This window comes from Catharus ustulatus, chromosome 26, assembly GCF_009819885.2.
Source record: "Catharus ustulatus isolate bCatUst1 chromosome 26, bCatUst1.pri.v2, whole genome shotgun sequence".
Taxonomy (NCBI): Eukaryota; Metazoa; Chordata; class Aves; order Passeriformes; family Turdidae; genus Catharus; species Catharus ustulatus.
In genome coordinates, this window is record NC_046246.1 from 4322831 (window position 1) to 4346598 (window position 23768).

Sequence of the window (23768 nt, forward strand, 5' to 3'; positions counted from 1 at the left end):
GCTGGCAGCAGCAGTATCATTTCCTGATACACACAGACTGACTATTCATGCTTGTACAAATTCCATGTCCTGCTAACTGTAATTTTCAGTCATGCATTCAAATAACAGGATCTATTTCAAGAGGGAAAACTCATACTCTAATCCATAAGTGACACTCCAGCTAAAAGCAAAGCTGTCAGTCTTCCAGAACCTAAAGCTACATAAAAGCATTTCTCTATTTTAGAGAGCTGTAAGATGCTACACCACATACTCAGAGAGCTCAGGAAGAGGAACTCAGAGCTATCCCCAGGTAAGTGTGGCAGTGGTTCCCCACAGCTCTGTTACCACACTGCCAGGGAGTGGGGAAGGAAAATGAAGCTGCAGGAGTTTGGTCACGTCAGCCCCAGCAGCTCAGGCTGGTCCCCTCCTCCCAGGCTGGTCCTTTTGTCATCCTTTCCCACTTCTGGGCACAAAAGGCAGCCTTGAGTTCAGCAGTCACACATTAATTACTTGGGAACCAGAGGCCTCAAGAGCTACAGTCTGATAGGTTTTCCCTTAAAACATCCAATCTGTCAGAGGACACAGTAGACTTTTGTGCCATTGTCTTAGGTTGCAATACAGGATGTGACCAAAAGTTTGTGTTCCATCACCAGCTATTAAACCAGCTGGGACAATGGTCTTTATTTCCAAAGGGGATCTCTCCTGATAATGGGATAGACTTTATAAACCAGCTGGGGCAGTGATCCTGATCTCTGTGGGATATCTCCTGTTAATGGGCAGCTGTTAAACCAGCTGGGGCAGTGTTCTTTATCTTTGCACAGCCCATCCTCCCTCCAGGAGATCTCTCCTGTTCATGGCCACTGAGTCCCAGGGCATGGCTGATAAAATTCCATCATCCCATGGGGAGATGCTCCAGCCAGGGGGAGGAGCCAAACATTTCCTACCCAGATAAAAACTGAGATTTGGAACATCAGAGCAGCCTTTCCCACTGGATCCCAGAGGAAAACCAGACCCTTCCACATCATCCCTGGAGCTTGGGAGGAAACTGCACCTTGTACAGGAGCACTGCTCCAACTGAGCCACATCTGTCACTGCAGGAGGATGCAGCCACCATGGGATGGGACTGCTGCCAACACCCTGCCTGACTGATGGGTGTCAGGTTGGATTCTGACTCTGGCAGGGCTTGGGTTTGTTCTTTGTAGTGCTGCATTTCTATTTTAATTTCCCTAGTAAAGAACTGTTATTCCTAATTCCCATATCTTTGCCCGAGAGCCCCTTAATTTCAAAATTGTAATAATTTGGAGGGAGGGGGTTTACATTCTCCATTTCAAAGAGAGGCTCCTGCCTTTCTTAGCAGACACCTGTCCTCCAAACCAGGACAACCATGCAAGTTCTATCCATTTTTAAAAAAGCATCTGCAAACTGTATGAACTTTAAATCCCAATTAAAAATTAGTTACAAAATGATGGCGTCAAATGCTTGTATACTTTACTTGCTATTGATACAATCTGGGCAAAACTGAGGAAAGTTTATTGTAAAACTTACATCTCCTATTGTTTTTGCTGTCACAGTAGGGACTGCACCTGTGAAGGAAAAAACCATACAATAACATGTCTACTTATCATCAAGAACCATAATCCATACTCTGCCAAGGTCAAGAAAAAGAATTCCAATTAAAACTCATTCCCTGATGTATGTACATAAATTTAAGTCATTATTTATACCTAGATAAAGGAAGGACAAACGCAATCATCTGCACTGATGTGAAGCATAATGAAGAAGTGGCCGCTGTTCTCAGTAAAAAATAACATCCCTGAGCAAATATAAATGTTCAGGAATAGAGATGTAAAAGTACAGGCATCGTAGTCAGCTGCCTTACCCTGTAAAACATTGTTGGAGTTAACAGTAGGCTGGGCAGCTGGGGTGCTTGCAAGGGACACCACGTTTGCTATGACAGGGGTTGAGTCCTTTCTTAAAGAAGGAGGGCCTGAGGAGGAGGCTGGTGCCATGGAAAGGTTTGCTGGACACAGTAGACAGAAGAAAATGAGAATAAGCAGTAAGATAATCGAGGAAAAAAAGCATTTCTGAAACAACACCCACCCTTCAGATCTGTCTCCAGATGAAAGAGGCTGCTGTGTGAGAAGGGGATGTAGGTGTCAAGCTGCAGCTTTTCAGTTTGAACAGGAGCTGGTTCCACAAGCAAATCAAGAAAGAAGGGAAGAGAGCTCCCACCAATGTAAGCAGCAGATGTGCACCAAATTGAAACAATGTGCACCAAGCTGAACATGGCCTGGTGCACACTAAAAACTTCCAGTTAGTATTTTATTGGTTTTGGGGACCTTACTCTTGCAGCCACCATCAGTCAGTGGGAAATTATGCCCCTCTTTAGGATCAGTGATATTCCTGCCTTTTATTTCCCTTTCTCTTCCTGTCTTTGTGAGCTTTTCAACCCTTTGTGTCTCATTCCCTAGAGAAACTCATAGTTCCTATTCATGTGGGCTTCATTCCTACCCTCATTCCCATTCCACCTGCTCAGGGAAACAGCTACAGCACTGGTTAACCTTGGGATTGATACTTCCCAAGAATCAACACTTAATGACACAGAAATGGGAACTCTTCACACGCCTACAGACTGCACAGAAGCGGCTGGTTTAAGTGCATATATAGGAGTCTGCATTTAAAACCATTGTCTACAAATTTCACCACTTGATTGTTAAAAGAATATTAACATTGTACCATATCTTTTAGGTGTTATGAAAACAAGCTAGATATTTAATAAGTCTGCATTAGATATCAGTACATTTTACCCAAAAGAAACAGGACTTTGTTTCATAAAAGTGACTGAAAGCAAGTGTTTTTGCTTCATCTTCTTTAAAATTTGTTTGGTATACAAAGCAATTGCATCTCACACCTACAGAAGTTTGAAACGTCTCAAGTAAGAGCAATCTAAACCAAAGACCACTCAACAGCAACAGACAAGCTCCCCAGGAGAAGACAGATCTTAAAGAGCTCACTAAGATGAGTTTGCAGACAAACATCCATCTCCCTACCCCACACATCAAAAGGCAACACAATCCCCAGCCTGCTTTACCTGTGTTGTTTGGGAGTGGAGGGTCAGAAGCACCTTGCTGTTTACAGAATGACAGAATACAAAGCAGATTGCAAAAATGCTTCATCTCCCCTTGCCATTTGATGGACTCGCAGAGTTTACCTTGTCTCTTACAACCATCACACTTTGCCATCTAGGAAAAGAGAGGGAGGGAGACATTGAACACACCTGGAAACACCAACAAGGAGTGTATGCATAAAAACCTAGAGGATGTGACAATATTTCTTACCTGGTAAAACAAAACTGTGAATTTAGACATGCATTCTTCTGAGCAAAAATCCTCTGTTTTCCCTGCAAAGTGATTCTGGACCAGTTTGGGGGAAGTCTGTAAACAGTAACTGCACATTTTACAGTGGGTTCCCCAGCGCTTTGACAGGTCGTGTTTATAGAGTAGTTTACAAACTAAAAGAAAACAGCAAAAACATTCTTTAATACCAATATGACAATCCCTCAGCACTCCTAATTCCTGTATTTAGTGATGTCTGTAATAATTCATTGAAACATACCATTAAAATTAAAAGTGTGAACAGGGTTCTATGTTCCTAAACCTAAAAACCAGATTCCTAAATTACAAATATTAGATTTATTTCAGTATTACTGATAATTTTAAGGCCAAATACTTGTGAGTTGATTTCTCTGAGACAGGGTTTTGCCCTTTCTTACCTTCACTACAGAATGTTCTATCTATGCTTGAGACTCTCACTGTCTCCTTGATAATTTTCTCAAACCTGCAGTATTCACACACAGCCGTCATATTGCTCTTCTTCTTATAATCGTCACAGCAGTTCTTCCCACAGAACTGGAACATTTTACCCTGCAACACAGCCAGGATGTTTTGGTTTCAGTGTTTGAATGAGTCACATCCCAGATAATATATTTAAATTGTTAATAAAAAGGCAAAAGAGTATTTATACCCTTAGAAATCAGCAACAGAGCACTGGCAAATGAGCCTCCCCATTTAGTTTTATAACCAAACAAAATTTCCTGCAGAAAGCCCTCACCAATGTGCTTTGGCCTTGGATTAAAAGGAACATCCCTGGATCCAAGAGACAGGGATGTGTTTATTTTTTTGGAGCTCTTTTTTTTCTCTTTTTAAGATCACAGAGCTAGTATCAGTATTAATTTGATATTGGTTAAACCAAATCTGTTTCAAAACCTTCCACAGCAGGTCTTCACAAGCAACAAAGCATTACTGACAGACCAGTGCATATAAACTGCAATTGTTTGGGTTTCTGATGTGAAAAAAGAGCTTTGAGAGCCCTGATCTTTATTACCTTGTAGTCAAGCAGTTCTGGTTTGGTGGCAAATGATCTGTTACAGTGCTGACACTTGATTTTCACAACAGAGCGGGTAAAGGTGACCTGCTGGCACTGGGCAGCCAACCTCTGGAGCCCTGCTGCAGCTGAGGTGCTCGTGGAGCTGGGGGACACAGTGGAGGTGGTGACACTGGCTGAGACCACTGTCCCCGAGGGGATGCTCACAATGACCTGGCCCTGAGACAGGGGCACCACCGAGGAGTTGGGTCCTGCAGGCTTGTTGAACAGATTCTGTGGGAAAGCAAAGAGACAGGCTTTACTTTTGTCTGGGGTTACAATACAGGATGTGATCAAAGGTGTCTGTTCTGTCACCATCTGTTGAGGGTGGGGGGGTGAGCCTTATCTCCCTGGGAGATATTTTGCTAATGGGCATCCATTGAAACCAGCTGGGGCAGTGTTCTTTATCTCATGGGATATCTCCTGTTCATGGCCATGGTTTATAAACCAGCTGGGGCAGTGTTCTTTATCTCATGGGATATCTCCTGTTCATGGCCATGGTTTATAAACCAGCTGGGGCAGTGTTCTTTATCTTTTCACAACCCATCCTTCCTCCAGCCAGTCATTTTCTGCTCATGGCCATTGAGTCCCACTGTGGGACTGATAAAATTACTGCATCCCATTGGGAGTTGCTCCAGCCAGGGGGAAGAGCCCAACATTTCTTACCAAGATAAAAACAGAGGGTTTGGGACACTAAAGGAGCCCTTTCTCCACTGGACTCCAGAGGGAAACAGGATTGCCCCACATCACCACTGGAGCTTGGGAGGAAACTGCACCTTGTACAGGAGCACTGCTCCAACTGAGCCACATCTGTCACTGCAGGAGGATGCAGCCACCATGGGATGGGACTGCTGCCAACACCCTGCCTGACTGACGGGTGTCAGCTTGGATTCTGACTCTGGCAGGGCTTGGGTTTGTTCTTTGTAGTGCTGTATTTCTATTTTAATTTCCCTAGTAAAGAACTGTTATTCCTAATTCCCATATCTTTGTCTGAGAGCCCCTTGATTTCAAAATTATAATAATTGGACGGAGGGGATTTACATTCTCCATTTTAAAGAGAGGCTCCTGCCTTTCTTAGCAGACACCTGTCCTCCAAACTAGGACAACTTTACAGGGTTACACCTTGCATCTGGGTATTTCCACCATCAATTTAGCATTCTGTTAATTCAGCTGAGAAGAAATTCTAGATGTCACACCTGGAAAGCTGCTACACAATTGTAGCTGCAAAAATTGCGTATGCTCCCATCTGACATAGCCAAGTGATACTGAGGGTTTGCTGAGGTTTTACAGCTGTTGCACTGAACTTGAACACCTGAGGGTGAAACAGAGAAGAAAAAGTGATTTATGCAACATCAAGTTGTATTGCAGCTAATTTTGCTTTGTGCATACAAAAACAGAGTCTGAATGATGAGCCAAGGCACAGACAGAAGCCCGAGACGACGTTTCCACAGATTCAGAAGCAGACACTGCAGCTGCTGTGCCTGCTGCTTGCCAGAAATTTAATTAATCTCCCAGTATCTCTAGGATGTCAGTAAGCATTTTTCTATTTCCACATGAAAAATAGCTGAAAATGTTTGCCTAGCTCCATGCAACACTGGGCAGAGTAATAAAGCTGATCACCCCAGGGAACAAGGGCCAGAAGAGTCTCAGCAGTGGCATGGCACACATGTCCACACATGAGGTTTGTCTAGCTGGGAAACCCATCAGCTGCACTTGCAAGAGCAAAAAAACAGATTTAAGATTGGTTATAATGTGGAAGCTCCCCAAAACCAAAACTGAAATAGCTTTACTCTCACTGCTATGTTTATCTACAATAGCATGCCTTTTCATTCCCATCTCAGCATTTCACTTTAAAAAAAAGCCACCTCCCTCCCAAAAAATGAATATCAGCCTTCAAGACAAATAAAATTGAGATATGGACCACATGAAATTAGGTTTCTATAGAAGTAAAAGGATAAGCTTACCTGAAGAAGTGACCATTTTTACTCTGTATGCTGACAAACAGTTAACAGAACAAAACAGTTCCATCTTCCCCAAGTTATTAGCACTCTCCACCATCTCAGCTGAAGATCTCAGAGATTTACACAGTGTGCAGGGTGTAATTTTAGCTGACTTCTGTGGAAACACAGAAATTAGTTTTTCATTTCAAACTAGGCATTTTTTATTACTCTGGAAATTGTTGCTAATATATAAAATATTTATAAAATGGGCCAATGTGCTTGAAAAAGCACTTGTTTTACAGCTGGGTTATTTATGGTGCAGATTCAGTGATTTGAGCTCTGATTTGAGCACCTTCCCAGGCCACTTTAACCAGTACCAGGCTGTCTGGCACTGCAAACATTCCTACAGGTTGTACTAATACAACTTCCAACATCTTGCTGAGGATTGATATTTTGCTTGTGGTTTTTAATGCATCAGCTGTGTAGGTAAACAATATTCCCACTAAAGACATGAGGAAACAAGGAACAGGGAGAAGCAGTCCCCTGAAAATGTTTGGTAGCAAAATGAGAAAGAGATCCATCTGCTAGTAATAATCACAGTCTTCAGTGTGTGGTCTACAAACTTCTTTTGAAGAGAGATACAGGAAAAAGCTTGACTTGCATAGACAAATTTTCTGTGTTTAAGATTTTTTTAAAGTCTTTAAGTTTGGAAAAAAATTTGAGAATTAGTGCATCAGATTATTTTAGTATGACTTAAATTGCACTTTGTTCTATCACCAGCTATTCCATCTCTGCACAGCACAGAACAGAGTATAGCTTTTAGGGATTTAAAACCACCCACAAACCTCCAGAAACTATCAGAATGTACCTGACAATTGAGTAGAATGCTGAATTGTTTAAAAATCAATTAAAATAGATTTGACTTAAACTTATAAGCTTTGAACACACTGTATTTTCAAGAGAACTATCACATATGGGCTTTTGATGGGTGATATAAAAGCAGCATGAAAATGTTTCCAGCTTATTTAATTTTATTTCCAGATTTCTTTCAGAGGACAACTAAGGTAATTTTCTGGATGAAATACATTTACCTTTTTTTTTTTTTTTAAATCCATTAGGCCTTCCTTGACCTAAGTGGCCTGGATAATGGGATAGCAAAGTCAAGTCACAAAATGAAGTTCCATTCTTATACCAGAGAGCAATTTCTTCTAAAGTAATTACATTAGAATAAATAATTCAAAAATAATTGAGTTATTACAATAAATTATGGTTCTCTTTAATGCTCAGGTCTTCAGTAATCAAAAATAAATACGAAAAGTTTAAAAGTTAAAATCATAATTATCAATTAATTATTACTTTTCCTCTCCACTTTATTCAAAGGCCAAAATTTAATAAAGAATACTCTTTAAGGAGCATCTCAAGGCTGAAAACAGTCACAGAGGCAGCTGCTGGGGGTGTCCCATTGTGTCTTCTCCCACACTGGAATTCCCTGATAGCTGCTCCAGTGATGAGGAAAAAACAGAGCAACATGTCTGGGCAAACATTAAGCAGCAAATGATCATCCTTGGAAATGTTCAAAACCCACTTTGACCCTTTGGGATATGGTTAAGTGGGCATTGGGGCATTTGGTTGAAGGTTGGACTTGATGATCTTGGAGGGCTTTTCCAACCTTTACGATTCTGTTATTCTTGAAATGATCAAAGCAGTTACCTTAGACCAATACAGTAACTGAAATTATCAACCAGTAAACTGGGTGTTTCTTAAAATACCAAAAATCTAATAACAATTAGTTGGATTCTCTTTTTAGTATTTTCTCCAAATACAGATTCATGGAATCCCAGAATGTTTTGGGTTGGAAGGGATCTTAAAGCCCATCCTGTCCCACTCCCTGCCATGGGCAGGGACACTTCCACTATCCCAGATTGCTCCAAGCCCCATCCAACCTGGCCTTGGACACTTCCAGGGATGGGGCAACCACAGCTTCTCTGGGCAACCTGTGCCAGGATCTCCCCACCCTTATAGGGAACAATTCCTTCCCAATATCCCATCTGGCAGTGGGAATCCATTCCCCCTTGTCCCATCACATGTATACCTGCTTGAAAGCTGTCACACATACGGAACTGCAGAACTTTTTGGACTGTCCCTCTATCTGCAGCACATGACACTGGCCAGAGCCACTGTAGCAGTATCCTCCACAATATTCACAGCAGTTCATGGTCAGGTTGTTGGCTGAGCGGAACTGGGAGAAGCAGGCATCACTGCAGAGCTTGTGCACCACGTTCTGGTAATTCACCTCATGCCTGATCTGGAAGAAAAGGAATAGATAGCAAAGAGCGAAAGAATACAGTAATTTCACGATTATAAGCTGCACCTGATTATAAGCCGCATGTCCAAGTGTTGGCAACTGTCTTGGGTTCCAATACAGGGTGTGATAAAAGGTATATGTTCTATCACCATCTGTTGAGGGTGGGGGCACTGATCCTGATCTCTGTGGGAGATATTCTGCTAATGGGCATCCATTGAAACCAGCTGGGGCAGTGTTCTTTATCTTTTCACAACCCATCCTTCCTCCAGCCAGTCATTTTCTGCTCATGGCCATTGAGTCCCACTGTGGGACTGATAAAATTACTGCATCCCATTGGGAGTTGCTCCAGCCAGGGGGAAGAGCCCAACATTTCTTACCAAGATAAAAACAGAGGTTTTGGGACACTAAGGGAGCCCTTTCTCCACTGGACTCCAGAGGGAAACGGGATTGCTCCACATCACCACTGGAGCTTGGGAGGGAACTGCACCTTGTACAGGAGCACTGCTCCAGCTGAGCCACATCTGTCACTGCAGGAGGATGCAGCCACCATGGGATGGGACTGCTGCCAACACCCTGCCTGACTGACGGCTGTCAGCTTGGATTCTGACTCTGGCAGGGCTTGGGTTTGTTCTTTGTAGTGCTGTATTTCTATTTTAATTTCCCTAGTAAAGAACTGTTATTCCTATTCCCATATCTTTGCCTGAGAGCCCCTTGATTTCAAAATTAAAATAATTGTAGGGAGGGGGTTTACATTCTCCATTTCAAAGAGAAGCTCCTGCCTTTCCCAGCAGACACCTGTCCTCCAAACTAGGACAATATTTTGGCTGCACCTGATTATAAGCCGCACTTCCGGGTGTGGACCGAAGTTTTAGTCAAAATGGTGCAGCTTATAATCGTGAAATTACTGTATGTATCATCTCTGAGCCAGCAAGTTGTGCTGAGCTAGAGAAATTCAAATGAGGAAACTGGCAATTACCACTGCATTCTTCTGGCACATGCTGCACTTGCTGGAAATGCTGTTGGTGTGGATAGTGACAATGGGTTTCCTTTTCAGTTCATATGTGGACAGACAAGATTGGCTGCAGAAATCCTTACTGGAGTCTGTGTTGTCAAACTGGGCAGTGATTACATCCTTTGGATTTAGAATTTCTCTATGGAAAAAGAAAAACAAACACAGAGGTAAAGGATTAATGTTGGTTTCATGTTAACTTGCTGTTCTTGCTTATTCTGGAGACTAAACATTCTCCAGGAGAGGGTGGATCCATTTCATTTAAACCTTTATTTTTTGCTAAGTCTCTGACTTAATTTTTGCTTTCCTATTAGGAAAACAAGAAAGAAGTACAATTCTTAAGTAGGTATTTTGTAAAACATTTTGTACCTAGACTTTTATACCTATGTACCTGACCAATAAAAAGCTCTAGCACTGAATATTTTCTAAAGGAACTTGGAGAAAGTAACTGTGTTGCACAATCTTTATTAACAAAAAATTTACAAAGCAGGATATATTGAATAATTCCTTGTAGCAAATAAGGGGGTAGGGAAAAAGCGAAAAATGAAAGTCCACAATTTCAAATCACCATTAGTTCAGTCCACCATGGTCTGATGAGTTTTTAAACTTTCTTATCTCCCATCCAGAATTTTGTTTATTTGTTGCTGGATTTAACACACTGAATTTTCTCCTTATTTCTTCCCTCTTTCAAAACAGTCCTTCACAGAAAAGTTTCAAAGTCCTGAAGTCAGAAAACTGGGAGAAAATTCTTATATAAGCTCCTTGCTTGGAAGGATGCCTCCTTCTCACTTGTCCTGTCAGATATAATCCATTTTTTAACAGAATAAATATAAATTACAGCCAAGACTTTTAAACTTTGTTACAAGGCCTTTTCACACTAAGGCAGCAAGCGAAAAGAATAATTAATTGAAGCCTCAAGTTTAAGTTCAGTTGGCCTTGTGAAAAAAAAATTGAAGTAATAAATTTGTTGTTGAAGTAATGATGCACAAAGCAGCATTCCTCTGGTAAAGTAACTTTCATAAGTAAAAATAATAGATATGAACAATTCTCTATAAACAGACTGTAGCACAATCAGCCTGGATATTCTTTACCTGGAGTGAATGCATAGCAATGACATTTTAGAGCCAGTTACAATTTTGCTAATTTGGACATAATACAAACGAACAAAAAAAATATAACAATAAAAATGTTTTTAAAGCTGAAGATTTGTGACTGTATATCCAGCAGGACTGTAGAAAATTTAGATATTCTCTAAATTATTTTGTCCAAATAGGCTCAAAAAAGCCCAGCTTCACCTTTCCAGTCTGGGCCTAGGCAGAAAGTAACTGATTTGGGTGCTGAAACTCCCATTACCTAAAAAGTTAAATTCTTATTAAATTTAATGTGTCTACATGTTAAGAAAGCAGCAGTGATATAGTTTGAAAATCACAATGGAGCTTAAATTAAAAGTTAATTTTGTTTTAAAATCTAAGGAAATATTCTGCCTTGAATCTGTTAACTTACTCAAATGTTTTACTTTATTTTAGGGATTCACAAATCTCTTTTTCTCTAGAAGAAATAATGCATAAAATACTCTCTGAAAATCTACTCTTGTTAGTAGTTTTGAGAGTGCAATGACATTTTGAGATGGCAGGAAGATGCGAGACCTTGTGAAATACAGTTTTTCATATTTGGCTCATTTAAATCAAAAAAAGAGAAGATGCATTCTGCACCACAGTGGCTTTTAAATCTATGTGTATGTAAAAGCCAATTAAGGAAATGGGACTGCAAGCAGACAGACCAATTAACAAGGAACAGAATCAGCCACCAAGTTCTGAAGTGAAGCATAAGAGGAGCAGCGCTACCGACACAGCGAGGAGCACAAGAAAAGCCTTTCATTATCTGCTGGAATATCAATTATTAGCAGAAAAAAAATGAAAGCACTGTCCTACTTTGAGCAGCTTGAGCAGGTTTTCTTGGTAGAAGCTGGTGGGCGAGAAGCTGGAATGGTGTATCCAGTGAGGCACAGTGTGGAGCAGAAGAGCTGGGTTGAGCCTTTCCTCTGGTAGGCAGTTTGTCCCTTCTGCAGGATTTTTTTACAGCCAGAACAGGAAACCCGAACAGCTGTGCTTGGAACTGAGGGTAGCATTTTACTCATGCCAGAGGATGCCACAGCAGGCTGGAAACCTGATGACAGCTGTGGAACTAAAAAAAAAACACACAGAGAAAACACAGAGTAAGTGTTACAGATCTATTACACAGAATGCACTGATGTGCAGGGGAGAGCACAAGGCTCATGGCTTTATTTGGGTTGTCAGGGTCTAGAGGAGAATCAAATAGCAGATGAACTCTCCACAAATACATGCCCTGTGCTGGTTTTCTGCATAGCAGATTTTTATAACTACTCTGAAGATGGAGAATGCGCTTTTAATACCCATTTCATGGAATCATAGAATGGTTTAGGTGGGAAGGGACTTTAGAGATCATCCCATTCCAGCCCCTGCCATAGGCAGAGCCACCTTCCACTATCCCAGGTTGCTCCAAACCCCAGTGCCCAACCTGGCCTTGGACACTTCCAAGGAGGAGGGAGCAGCCACAACTGCTCTGGGCAATCTGTGCCAGGGCCTCTCCACCCTCACAGGCAACAATTGTTTTCTAAGACCTAATCTAAACCTGCCCTCCTTCAGCTTAAGACTATTTAACATATTCAGCTCTCCTATGCATTTCACATTCAATTCTTCTATGCCTCAAAACCATAATTATTTTATAATCTCAATTTCATTCTCTCTAAACCAAACTAGTTCTTCATTCCTACTGGGATCAGACACAGCAAACGAAATGCAGAGTGACCTGCAAGACTATTTGCAAAGGTGACACATTTTACAGATTTAAGTGAAATTAGCCTTTCTTATTCCTTACCAAGAGGACTGCCACTGACTGAAAATACAGCACTGATTTTTAGCTCCCCTTCCTGAGATTTTGGCTGTTGGCCGTACTCCTGAAACAAAGGGAAAGGAAAAGAAGAACAAATACACACATGTAATAACAGGTTACATGATTCCATTCTTTCACAATGCTGCATTGAACCTCAGGGAAGAGTGGGTGTCCTAAACCTGCTCCAAAGGCTGGGTGACAAGTGAGCACCACACACAGCTCCTGCTCAGAGCTCCACAGCAAACCACATCTGGGGGGGCACAAATGGACAGGTGGGGCTGCCTGGTGCATCCCCCTCTCCAGCTGCACTCCAAGACACCTCAGAATTCTGCCAAAGCTTAAGGAAATCCCTGCTTTCCATTCAAACTTTCCAGCTGGAAGTGCCACTACTCTGGGAAAGAAGTTTTATCTTCACATAAAGGAGGATAGCAATGAAATAAAGCTGGGGAGTAATCTGTATTAACCAGCAGTCAGGACCTTGGAGCAGCCTTGAAGCTTTGCAGCAGACCAAGGCTGGCACCAGCAGGGCCAGACCATCACAGTCCCAGCTCCAGCACAAAGGGAATCACCTCACATTTGGTAGGGGCTGAGAAAAGCCCTGGACAGCTGCTGGTGGAATAGCTGACATGCTATAAATGACTGGCTTAGTCCCCAGCAGCTATTCACACTGACACCACGCTTTCTGCCCCTGCTCTCCCTGGAAATCTGAGCCAGAAAGCAGCTTGGAACACTCCACATGTAAATCTTAATAGGCTGAACAGCATAATCTCTTGGAACTACAGAGATGATAAGATTTAGCCTACTTACAGTCATTTGGGAGTAGTGAGGCATGATGTCATGTTATGACTGAGCTAAATGCACTGCTGCTGCCTGGCTGCCAGGGAAACCAATTCAGAATCCCTGAGCAAAAGGAAGCTCTCCCTTCCCAGTGGCAGTGAGATGCTCCCCCAGCTTCTGCCAGCTCCCAAAATCCCACAACAACCTCCACTGAGCACGTGCTCAAACTGAGCACTCCTCTCACTCCTGTGGGAAAATTGGAAGTTTCTATACTAGACAACCAAACTATTTCTCAACATGTTTCCCAGGAGACAGGCAGTGGTATTTCTTGATCATGTGAACCATCAGACTGGAACAATCAAATCTCAGGTAGAGAAGCTCTAAGCTGGGTATGGGCATGCTATGATGAGATTCTTAAGCACCATTTTCACCATTATTATTTAAAAATTAATAATTTGCAGACATACAGTTTTTAAAGCATTTTAACTGCAATTGTATCCTTAAGCAAGAGTAGGAAAAGAAATGGAGGCAAATCCTGACATCAACTGTGCATGATCAAGCAGTTTAACAGCAGCATAACAGTGCTGAAAGCCAAAAACCTTCAGCTCCAACTACTGGTTACAGCAAGAAATGCTCTTATCTTTCAGGAAATATATTTTTAAAAAATCAATAAAATCCCCCCCATAGTAATTCCAATCTAAAGCAAAACAAAATTAACTCAGTTCTCCTACTTTTCCAGTATCAGGCAGAGTTGATAATCACAGGATTTTACTCCAGGAAGGAATATTTTGAACCATACGATATTTTGACATTTAAATTCTTCAAGTCTTCATTTTTACTTATTAATATGATCTTTGATAACCACAGACATCTCGCCTTGCATTCCACACAAATCCACACAGCAGATGCCATCTTGGGAGGACAAAAGAAGAGACAGATTTAACTAATCTACACGTGGTTTGACATTCTATAGGTTCAAGGAAAAATAAACCCAAACAATCCCACAGAGACTGAACACATCAGAAGGACAGTAAAATCTGAAGTTGCAAATATTTTACTTATTAAATTGAGGGTATTACGGGAAAAGAAGAGGAAGTGCTGAGAAGACAGACCCAGAGAGCAGAGGACAAAGACTGATGCTAAAAACGAACACCTGCACAGGAACACCAACACTTCCATGTCAGTGCAAAGGGATGCATCACTTTGGGAAGTTTTGCACACCTTGAACATAAAAAGTCTGACAGATAAGCCAGATATGAGCAGTGAGCAGACAGGAATTGCAGCACAGCTCATTTCCCTGGTGTCACACAGCAAACCAGTGGCACAGAGATTGGCTGCAGCTCAGCAATCCTGGCCCCAGCACTGCTCAATCCATAGGTCAGACCTTCTCCAGGTGACAATTAATGAATTTTTCCTGTATCACCATAAAAAGTGTCAGTGTTGAATGAGAAAGTCACTTTAACACTTAATACTTAAATTGACTTCACTGATGTGTAGGTACTTAAATATTTTGCTAAGACCTTTAAGTGTTAATTTAAAACAAGAACAAACTACTGTGTTTGCAAAGGTAACTTTTAAGAAGGGAGTAGCAGCAACAGCACTGTTTTAATTTATATCTCTAATTATGTCTACTCTTAAATTATTTAACAAAATGTGATTTACAGTTTATTTCCTAGTTAGATAAAGTATTTATGTTGCCACAGATTTAGTTACAGCACTTAGTTTAGAGCACCTGGCTTTGTTTCTAACTGAAAAGAAAAACACTTTCAGAGACAAGGTAACAAGACATCAAAAAGTTGAAAGGGGGGTAGGTTTCATAGTAGTGTAAGAGGGAAAAATCCTTCTACTAAACTATGTTCTTCAAGTTAAATTTCGGTCAACAAACCAAATAAACTGCTGAATTTATGTTCAGCTTAAGCGGTCAGCTGTCAGACCAAAATGAGAAATGCAATGGGAAACTTACCTCAGAAATAACAGGTTCATCTTTAATTTTGTCTAACAGTCCCTGCTGTGGGGCCATAGCTTTAGCATATTCGTCATCCAAAGGCTCCTTCTTAATTCTAATATTTGGTGCAAAGGAATTCCCCAGCTCTTGTCCAATAGATTCCTTACTAGAAAATAGGTAGCTAGACTCCTGAAACAATAATATGAAAAAGAATTCACCCTCCTGCATCTGCCATGAGGAGTTGGGCTGCTGCCAAGGGGAGTTTGTGCTGCAGACCAAGAGATTTGGGTCCTGCCAAGGTGGGAGAAATGCTGGGCAGCAGCTGCTGCCTCAACCTCCCTGCAGCCCCCTCTCTCATCCCACCCCCAATGCTTTCCACTCCTGTGGCCAAAGCAGAAGACACCCAGCTCTGTAAGTTGGTTGTTTGGGAGTGTCTCCTGTGGATACAGCTGTTCCCTGGCTCATGTGGAAAAAAGGCAGCAGGTCAGGTGGATGCATCCAGCTGTAGGTTCGGCTCACCGGTCACTCCAACCATGCTGAACAGGAAAGTGGCTACCGAAAGAATCCTCAATCCAAACAGAGGGTCAGGAAAATTTTACAAAATTATATGGACTGTTTAAGTAGCAAAGATGCCTAAGAGTCAGAAGATCAGTTTCCTTAACACTCAAATTTACACTCAAATACAAAATACGTATTTTGAATTATTCCAGCATATCGCTGCACTTGCAAAAGTGGTTGAAAGATCTATAGCTTACCCTGAAGTTAGTTTCTGGAGTTTGTGGCACTAACTGCGTCCGTAATGTTTCTTCTACTTGATTATGAACTGAGGAAAACATATACATTAAATAGAAATGAATACAGGTTCCAATGCATTTCCTTTAAAACTATCAGAGTCTCATCCTGCTCCCCAACCCCAGTGTCTGACAGCACCTCACCACTTTAACCTGCTCCCTTTCTCCTCCCTGCAGGTAAGGTGGTAATCCCTAAAGAGAATTGATTATTTTTTAATTATTCTATTGGATCGTTATTTTCCCATTCCAGCAAAATAGTTGCAAACTTCCAACGCAAATTGTTCATTCAGAATTTTCCACACCCCAGCAGGTTCTGAACTCTCCTGTTTTGACATTTAAATCAGGAAATACTTTTCAGAGCAACATCTTCCAGCTTTTTCTTTGCTGTTCTGATCTTTTGCCTTTTCCCCTCTTCTCAGGAAATAACATCTTCTGCTTTTTTAGAATGTATCATTTAAAACCTTTGGATTTGCCTCGATACTGGATGCTACCATGAACATTTATCATTCTTATTTTAATACTGACTACTTTATCTGATCTCTTAATTGTAGATATTTACAGTTTTCTGAAATACATCTTATGTACAGAAATATTCTTTCTTTCACTTCTAACTGAAGGTAAAAGTAGAGATCCATCTGTAATTTTTCTTTATTTTTAAAAGTATTTTATTGCTTCTCTATCACTGGTGCCACCTGAAGCATTGATTCTAAGATGCTGTTGCTGAACATGTAAAGTTTAAACCTCAACTGTAAGCTGTGAATGAGAACAAGCATCCCTCACATGCTGGCTCACCCTCCCCCTGCTGAATGAGATTAAATCCTGTGTTCCTGCTTGGTTATTCTTAACTCCTTCATTCACTGTTCTGCTGTAACTTTCAGAGCTTGGGAAGTCAAAAATAAGTGTGTGGGCAGCAAGATTATGGTAACTGTCAAATGAGAAAGGGATTTTAGGCATCTTTGGTTCTCTCCATGTTGGCTGAAGTCCAAGACAAGTATTTGAGGAAGAAGGGGAGCAGCCTCCAGGGAAAAGCAGATTTCAAGCTATATTCTGGCTTAGTTCCTGCAGACACTAACTCCTTTCTAGCAAGCCTTTCCCTGATACTACCAAATCCACTCTGCTTTAAAAGCCTAGGCATTAGTGAAGAATTGGTGCTTCACTCAAAAAATCTTTTCTGGCTATCAACTTCACCTAAACTTCATCACCTCACCTAAACTTCATCACCTTTTCTTTTAAGAAGTCCCTTGATCTGTAAAAAACAGTGAGAAAAAACCAAAAGGAAGCTTGAATTGTCATCCAGCTTGGTTTAGGAAACCACAACAACAAAGGATATGTTGAGGCTCTGTAACAAGCTGTGGTGGATGAGACCACCCTGACACTGTCAAGCCCTTTGCAAATCTTCCTCCTAACACAGAGTTCATTGGATTTCAGGGTTCTTCATAAAATGCTCCCTACACACAGCTCTGCCTGCTCTCTTCAACAAGGTGATGTTTTTACTAACTAGCCCTACTGCTGATTTCTCTCTAGTTCTCTCTTCCTCTTTGCTGGGCAGCCAGGTCTATGATGTCAACAGTTACCTGCTTTGTCAAGAAAACTGCTTTTCAATCTAGAATCCATAGCTTTAGGGTTTTTTTCCAAACGTTTTTCATTATCTTGAAAATGTCCTTCTCTATTTTTGTCCTTTGCTGAAAAAGTCTCTTTGCCATTATCTCGCGTTACGCTAAAATCTTTTCGGAGTGATTTAAATACAGGGCCCTGCTCAAAGGGGGAAGTGAGATCCTTCTGGATTGCATTCTGAACCTGAATTTCTTTTTCACTGTCCAGTTCATGATCTGGAACTCTCTTGCCCTCTTCCAGATGATCTTCATCATGAATTGCTGAAGAAAGAGTGTCTTTTGGAGTGAAATTCTGATCATCTTCGTTGTCACTCCCAACAACAGGTATGCCTGCAAGATCCCCAGAGTTCAGAAAATAATCATGATCATCACCCTGCAGTGAATTTTCAGGTCCTGCTCGATTCGCTACTCCGTAAGACAAGCTGTCGAGGACGGGCGTTAAGTTCTGGTCAGCATCCTCAGCCATCTCTGCATCCAGAATTTCACCACCTAGGGAGAAAAAAATCCCAGTGAACAGTCAGAAAATGGACTAACTTCATGTGGAACAAAGGTGAGTGTCCTAATCTGGCTGATGCTGCAATTCCTTGAATAAGCTCAGCCTTCTCAGGCCAACATTACTGTGGAAATATTGCTGACATAGAAATGGTTCAGTCCCCCTCACCACTCTGAAGCAGAACTGAGTAAAACTAACCAAAGAAAGAAAAAACATTAATTTCCATTCACCTCACTTGTAGCACTTGTAGAGAAGGCTATGCAGGAGGGAATGAGCAGGAAGGGCTGGGATGAGGGCAAGACAGTCTTGTTCAGCAGCAATGACACTTCCAAGAAAGGCTTTGTGAAACTATGACATTAGAGAATAAATAGAAATACTTACATTTTTCTGAAATATCAAATACCGCATCAGATTTATCTTCAAACTGTAAAAAAGGAAAGCACTGTGTCATTGTCTTGGTCAGCTGCCACGTACTTTGCTAAAAAGTATCTGCTGAAAACCAAGCAGAAGGATCCTCCTTCCTTCCTTAACCCAAGTAAATTTCTATGAATTAAGAGTGTTACATCACTGAGAAGCCACACTAACTCTAATGAGTTCAGAATACATAGAAAAGGCACACAAGGAAAATTTAGAAATAGTGTTGCTTCCCAGAGGAGAGGGAAGGGAATGTCAATTTTTTACCTGGGATACCAGTACCAGGTCAAGGCCACAGATTCTGCCCTGATGCTCTACGAGCCTTCATTCCCTCTGAACATCATAAATGCAAACCAGGAGCATGGGCAGCTCCCAGGGCTGCACAGATCCAAGGGTTTCACCTCTCTGACAGGGAATGTCCCCTTTCCAGGAACAGGGAAATGGAATGCTGAACTTCCCAACACAGCAAGTCAATGTGAGTGTAAGCACAGAAGAACCAGATGCTGAGTGCTGCACAAACATCTGTCTGCATTAAATATTCTCTGACAGATGTTGAAGTTGCTGGCATGCTTGGATGATGCCTGGAGAAGGATAATTAAAGTTTCTTTCAGAATGTCCAACTCATTAGCAGCTTTCTTTTCTGTCCAACAGATAACAGCAATTCAAGCCCTCTCTTCTTTCTCTGTATTGCCAGCTCTACACTTCTTTCCTGGTAGATCCTGCTCACACTGCAATTCTTAAGCCATCTTAGGGAAAGTAATGGGATTTGATAGCAAAGGGATGAGCCCTAATTTCATTTAACTCAAGTCATTTAGTTGATAAATCCGATGTTTCTCAGGACTGTGATGGGTGCTATCAGTTTGGTAGCAGCCAGCTCTAGGAAAGGATGACAACAGACTGTCCCAGAGGTTATTTGATGGCAAGAAGTCCCTTTCCAATACCACTGGCAGGTCTGCAAAGACAAGGTAGCTCCTTCAGCTTAATTGGACACACATGGAATAGTGAGGACCTGTCCAGCATGGTATCAAGTCACTTGGATACTGCACCAGAACTTTCCAGTTTCTCTGAGCAGACACTTGAGGCTAGAAAAGTGAAACACAGAACCAAAACAAAGCAAAAAAAGGTTACAGTTCCACAGGGCTGATGCAAATCTCCTCCATGTAATTATATACAGGGAAAGAGTAAGGAAACACCTGTCAGGAAGGTTTGCAAGGCCTGAGCTCTGTTCCTGCTGTTGTGATCTCAGGAGTGTCTGGGAGATGGAAGTTTAATGTTGACCTAGAAGCCCATTCACAGCCAACTAAGTTTACACAGGTGTAAAACTAATCCCCATAAATACTGGATACATTAAGTGCTCACACAAGCTGCTGAGCACAGGGACAGCAGGGGTGGCCTGCTTTTAGAGAAGAACATGGAAAGGAACTTGTTACCATTTGATAATAATAACAGAGCATAACGTTTTGGGAGGCAAAAACAATAGCCCAGAGTCCTTGACTCTACTCTGACCTTTTTTGATGCTTTTTGCTTCCTGTCAAGAATTCGCTATCCTCTCCAAAAATGTCACAACAGAATTTGATGGTGGAATGAAGAGAGTTTTCAGTTGATATGAAGCATGAGCTCATCCTTTTCCCAGAGTAGACTTGTATCAAAGTAGTTCCTAAATTCTTTTGGGACCCAGAGTAGCTGGAAAGTGTTCCAGGTCCTACACAACCCTGGTTGCCTTACACATCCAAGCCCTGGTAATTCTTCTCCTGGTAACAAATTCTTGGCCAACAGCTGACAACCCCAGGAACGTTGGCTTTAGCAAGGGATACATTTTGCAGTGTGGATCTCTCTAATTGTTTCATTCAAAGAAACACTAACTGACAAGTCAGCACAAGGGGCCACCTGCAAGAGCATGAGGGACTCCCAGAAATATTATGGAGAAGCTGGAAAACATTTACAATCTACCTGGAGAGAATCCAAACACAAGGTCATCCTAGGGAAAAAAACAACCCTGTTTTGTTTCTTTACTCATTATTTTGTGAGGCTAAGAAAAGAAGAGATTAACTTGGATATCTTCTTCTTCCAAAAGATTTTCGAATACAGAGGAAGATTTGTGTCTGTGGTCAAAAGCTTTCCCTGGAAATATTTATAAACCAGGAACTCCAGCATCTGACAATACCAGCAGCCTTATCTAAGCCTCCATCTAGTTTCTGACTGTGAACAGCATCAGAACTCCCACATAGTGTAAATCCAAAGGGAGAAAACCAGGGAAAGTGCTTGGATGATTGTGTGTGTGTACACATATGTATCTACACACACATAAATATATATACCCCAAACAAATTACTCATTTATAAATCTATAACTGGACTGCCCCTGAAATTAGAGCTTTTTTTTTTTTCCTGCATTAATGTGGATTATTCTCTCAGTTATAAACTTCTAGTCCCTTCCTCAATGTCATTACAGTCTTGTTTAATGCCATCTCAGGAGGAAATTTTGTATATCACCAGTTACAAAAATGTATCACTTTAATCAATCATGTATGTTAGCTTCTAATTGGGATTAGGGTCTTGGATCACACAGAAATGTGAACAGCAATGCCCAATTTACTATTTCTGTATCATTCTATTACAGTTCTGCAAGACAATTCCCTCTCTTCAGTCCTCGTGCTTCCTCCTTTCATTAGCCAGCATCACCACTAATTCCCTTTATTTCTTCTGCTCAGATTTTTTAAGATTTAGTGAGAAGTGAAGCAAAAGTACTTGAGGGGCAAACGTGGAACTGATGGCATTTCTCTGGGTCACTTTTGCCAGATCTAAGGAGAGAGGTACCTCAACACCCCACACTAAGTCCTTGGTAACTACAAAAGGAAATTTAGCAACAGAGAGTTTTCTGTTCAAATACTGAGGCTTCAACTGTTCAACTCAGTCCTCAATCACACTTGCAGCTGTAAAACAAAACTCAATAATACAATATTCTAAAACGCCTTCATTAAATCACCTTGACCAATATTTACCAGAGAATAATAATTCTTAGAGTTTTTAATCATTTAACTCTGTAAGAGTTTAATACAGAACAGTTTGAGTTTGGTATTAGTGAAATTCAATGTTTTAAGCTATATTCTTCTTAGTGACTGCCTCATTAGCTAGCACTGCACACAAAGTAGTGCTCTGCCTACTCAGGCTGTAAAAAAACAAATAAATGAATGAATGAAATGAAACAAGAATACAGAAATGGTGACAAAACAATGAGGAATTTCTGAAAGCAATGTGACTTGCTTAAAATTAACTACTCTATAAATAAAGACAGCATTGCTTTTATTAAAACAAAATAATTTCACCAGATATACTGTATTTTTATAGAAGTACATGAGACTCTAAGGAGCAGTGTGACAGCCTCAGCACTAACCTGCCTTTGCTGGGAGCAGGGGACAGAAGGACACAAATTTACACTTCAGTACAATGTGCTAATTTGAAATAACTAAAAAGCTGATCCATACCTTAACGGTGTTCAACATTGCCATGGCATCCATAAATCAAACAGTTCATAGATTATTTTTGTGCAATATAAAGAGAGAAACTGCCTGTGGCTAAAGTATTGCTTTGTATGCAAAATTCCACTAAAAATAAACAAGAGTGTAAGTACTTCACACACACAGACACGTTTTTCTAGTAAGCTTCTGAAGACTGAGCCTAGATTTTAACATACCCATAAGCAAACTGTGGAAAGGAAGCAGATGTTAAGAGAACTGCAATTAAAACCAGTCAGAGATGATTCTCAGTTTGCCTGTAGTTTCCTATGACAGCATAACCTGCACTCCAGAATTCATTCAATTGACAAGACGCTGTTTGAAACACACGCAAAAAAAAAAAAGAAAATAAGGAGGAATTGAAATGTCAATTGTTCTTCTTGAGGCAGGTGGGATGAGCTCAGGAAGCAGCCCCTGACCTTTCCCACATGACCCAGCCCTGGCAGGGATGCAGCCAGCCGTGCTGCACCTCCGCCAGCACAGATCTGCAGGGCACAACCAGAATCACACAGCGGCTCCTGCCGGAGCTGCTCCCCACCCAAACACGGCCAGCCCCACGCATTCCTACCTCCGGAGCACCTGGGGAGGGGAGACACAGGCTAACAAAGAGCCAGGCTGCTGCACACACCTGCCACAGGAAAAGAAAGGCTGCGGCAGGAAGAGAACCTGGCGGGGTCACAGCCATAGAGCCGAGCGCGGCTGGGCAGGCAGAGCCCCCCTGAGCCGGCAGAGCCCCCCCTGGCCGGCTCCAGGACCCCCACCCGGAGCCCTTCTGGGGACAGTGACATCCCCAGCTCACCAGGGTGCCTGTCTCTGAGCTTCCCTGAGCCACGCTGAACACTTGAAAAGATTGGTTTTAATTTCAACTGGAGATGGTGATGGGAATTTTTAAAGGTAAATCGCGAACAAGCTCCAGTACATATAAAAAAGCAGGCATTTTCCAGCTGCTTGTGGCTCTCTATATTCTGTACAAGAAATACAGTTTTTGTTTGCATCTCACTTACACATCTTCAATTTTTAAGTGCGAGGAGAGAAGATTTAGGCACGTGCTGCTCCCCTTTCATTTCTGCATTTTAAGGATTCTGGATGATTCACCAGAAATCACAGAGAGCAGCTCAGCATGGAAGTTTATCCTCCCTTTCTGTCACCAGGCTTTTCTGATATTCCTGAGCTTTTGGAATATTCACAGGCCAATTCCAAATAAACCTTATAGTTTCCACATCCAACCAACACACACACACAACCTGTATGCTGTAACCAACATATATGGGGGCAAAATTAATTTGTCAAACATACAGAAGTCAAAGAGAGCCTTATTTTTTTCTGACAAAAACCCTTCAAGCCCTTCTCCTATTCACCCAAAAAAAATCATGGATTTGAGAGTGAAGCAGCTCCAAATGGGATGGTTTCACCTTGCAATCACAGAATCTCAAACTGCTTTGGGTTGGAAGGGACCTTAAAGCCCACCCTGTTCCACCCCCTGCCATGGGCAGGGACACCTCCCACTATCCCAGGTTGCTCCAAGCCCTGTCCAACTGTCTCAGCTTGCAATACAGGATGTGACCAAAAGTTTGTGTTCTATCACCAGCTGTTAAACCAGCTGGGGCAGTGATCCTGATCTCTGTGGGATATCTCCTGTTAATGGCCAGCTGT

At 41.6% G+C, this 23768-nt stretch overlaps 1 protein-coding gene across 8 annotated transcripts in view; it reads right to left on the minus strand.

Moving 5' to 3' along the window:
* Nucleotides 1–23768, minus strand: part of LOC117007477 (zinc finger MYM-type protein 4-like) — a 40841-nt gene that overhangs the window by 10697 nt on the left and 6376 nt on the right. Inside the window, exons 2-17 of one of the 8 annotated variants that reach the window (XM_033080687.2) lie at nucleotides 18569–18611; nucleotides 17656–18183; nucleotides 16046–16113; nucleotides 15309–15479; nucleotides 12554–12632; nucleotides 11587–11839; nucleotides 9623–9797; nucleotides 8434–8646; nucleotides 6366–6516; nucleotides 5598–5713; nucleotides 4363–4635; nucleotides 3752–3902; nucleotides 3318–3490; nucleotides 3071–3221; nucleotides 1859–1999; nucleotides 1525–1562 (exon numbers count right to left, since the gene is read on the minus strand). In XM_033080687.2, coding sequence (XP_032936578.1) covers nucleotides 1525–1562; nucleotides 1859–1999; nucleotides 3071–3221; nucleotides 3318–3490; nucleotides 3752–3902; nucleotides 4363–4635; nucleotides 5598–5713; nucleotides 6366–6516; nucleotides 8434–8646; nucleotides 9623–9797; nucleotides 11587–11839; nucleotides 12554–12632; nucleotides 15309–15479; nucleotides 16046–16113; nucleotides 17656–18183; nucleotides 18569–18611 — 2724 coding nt within the window. Of the gene's footprint in view, nucleotides 1–1524; nucleotides 1563–1858; nucleotides 2000–3070; nucleotides 3222–3317; nucleotides 3491–3751; nucleotides 3903–4362; nucleotides 4636–5597; nucleotides 5714–6365; nucleotides 6517–8433; nucleotides 8647–9622; nucleotides 9798–11586; nucleotides 11840–12553; nucleotides 12633–15308; nucleotides 15480–16045; nucleotides 16114–17655; nucleotides 18184–18568; nucleotides 18612–23768 lie in introns of those variants that run through there. The other 7 variants (XM_033080692.2, XM_033080688.2, XM_033080693.2 and 4 more) reach the window with 7 other exon arrangements.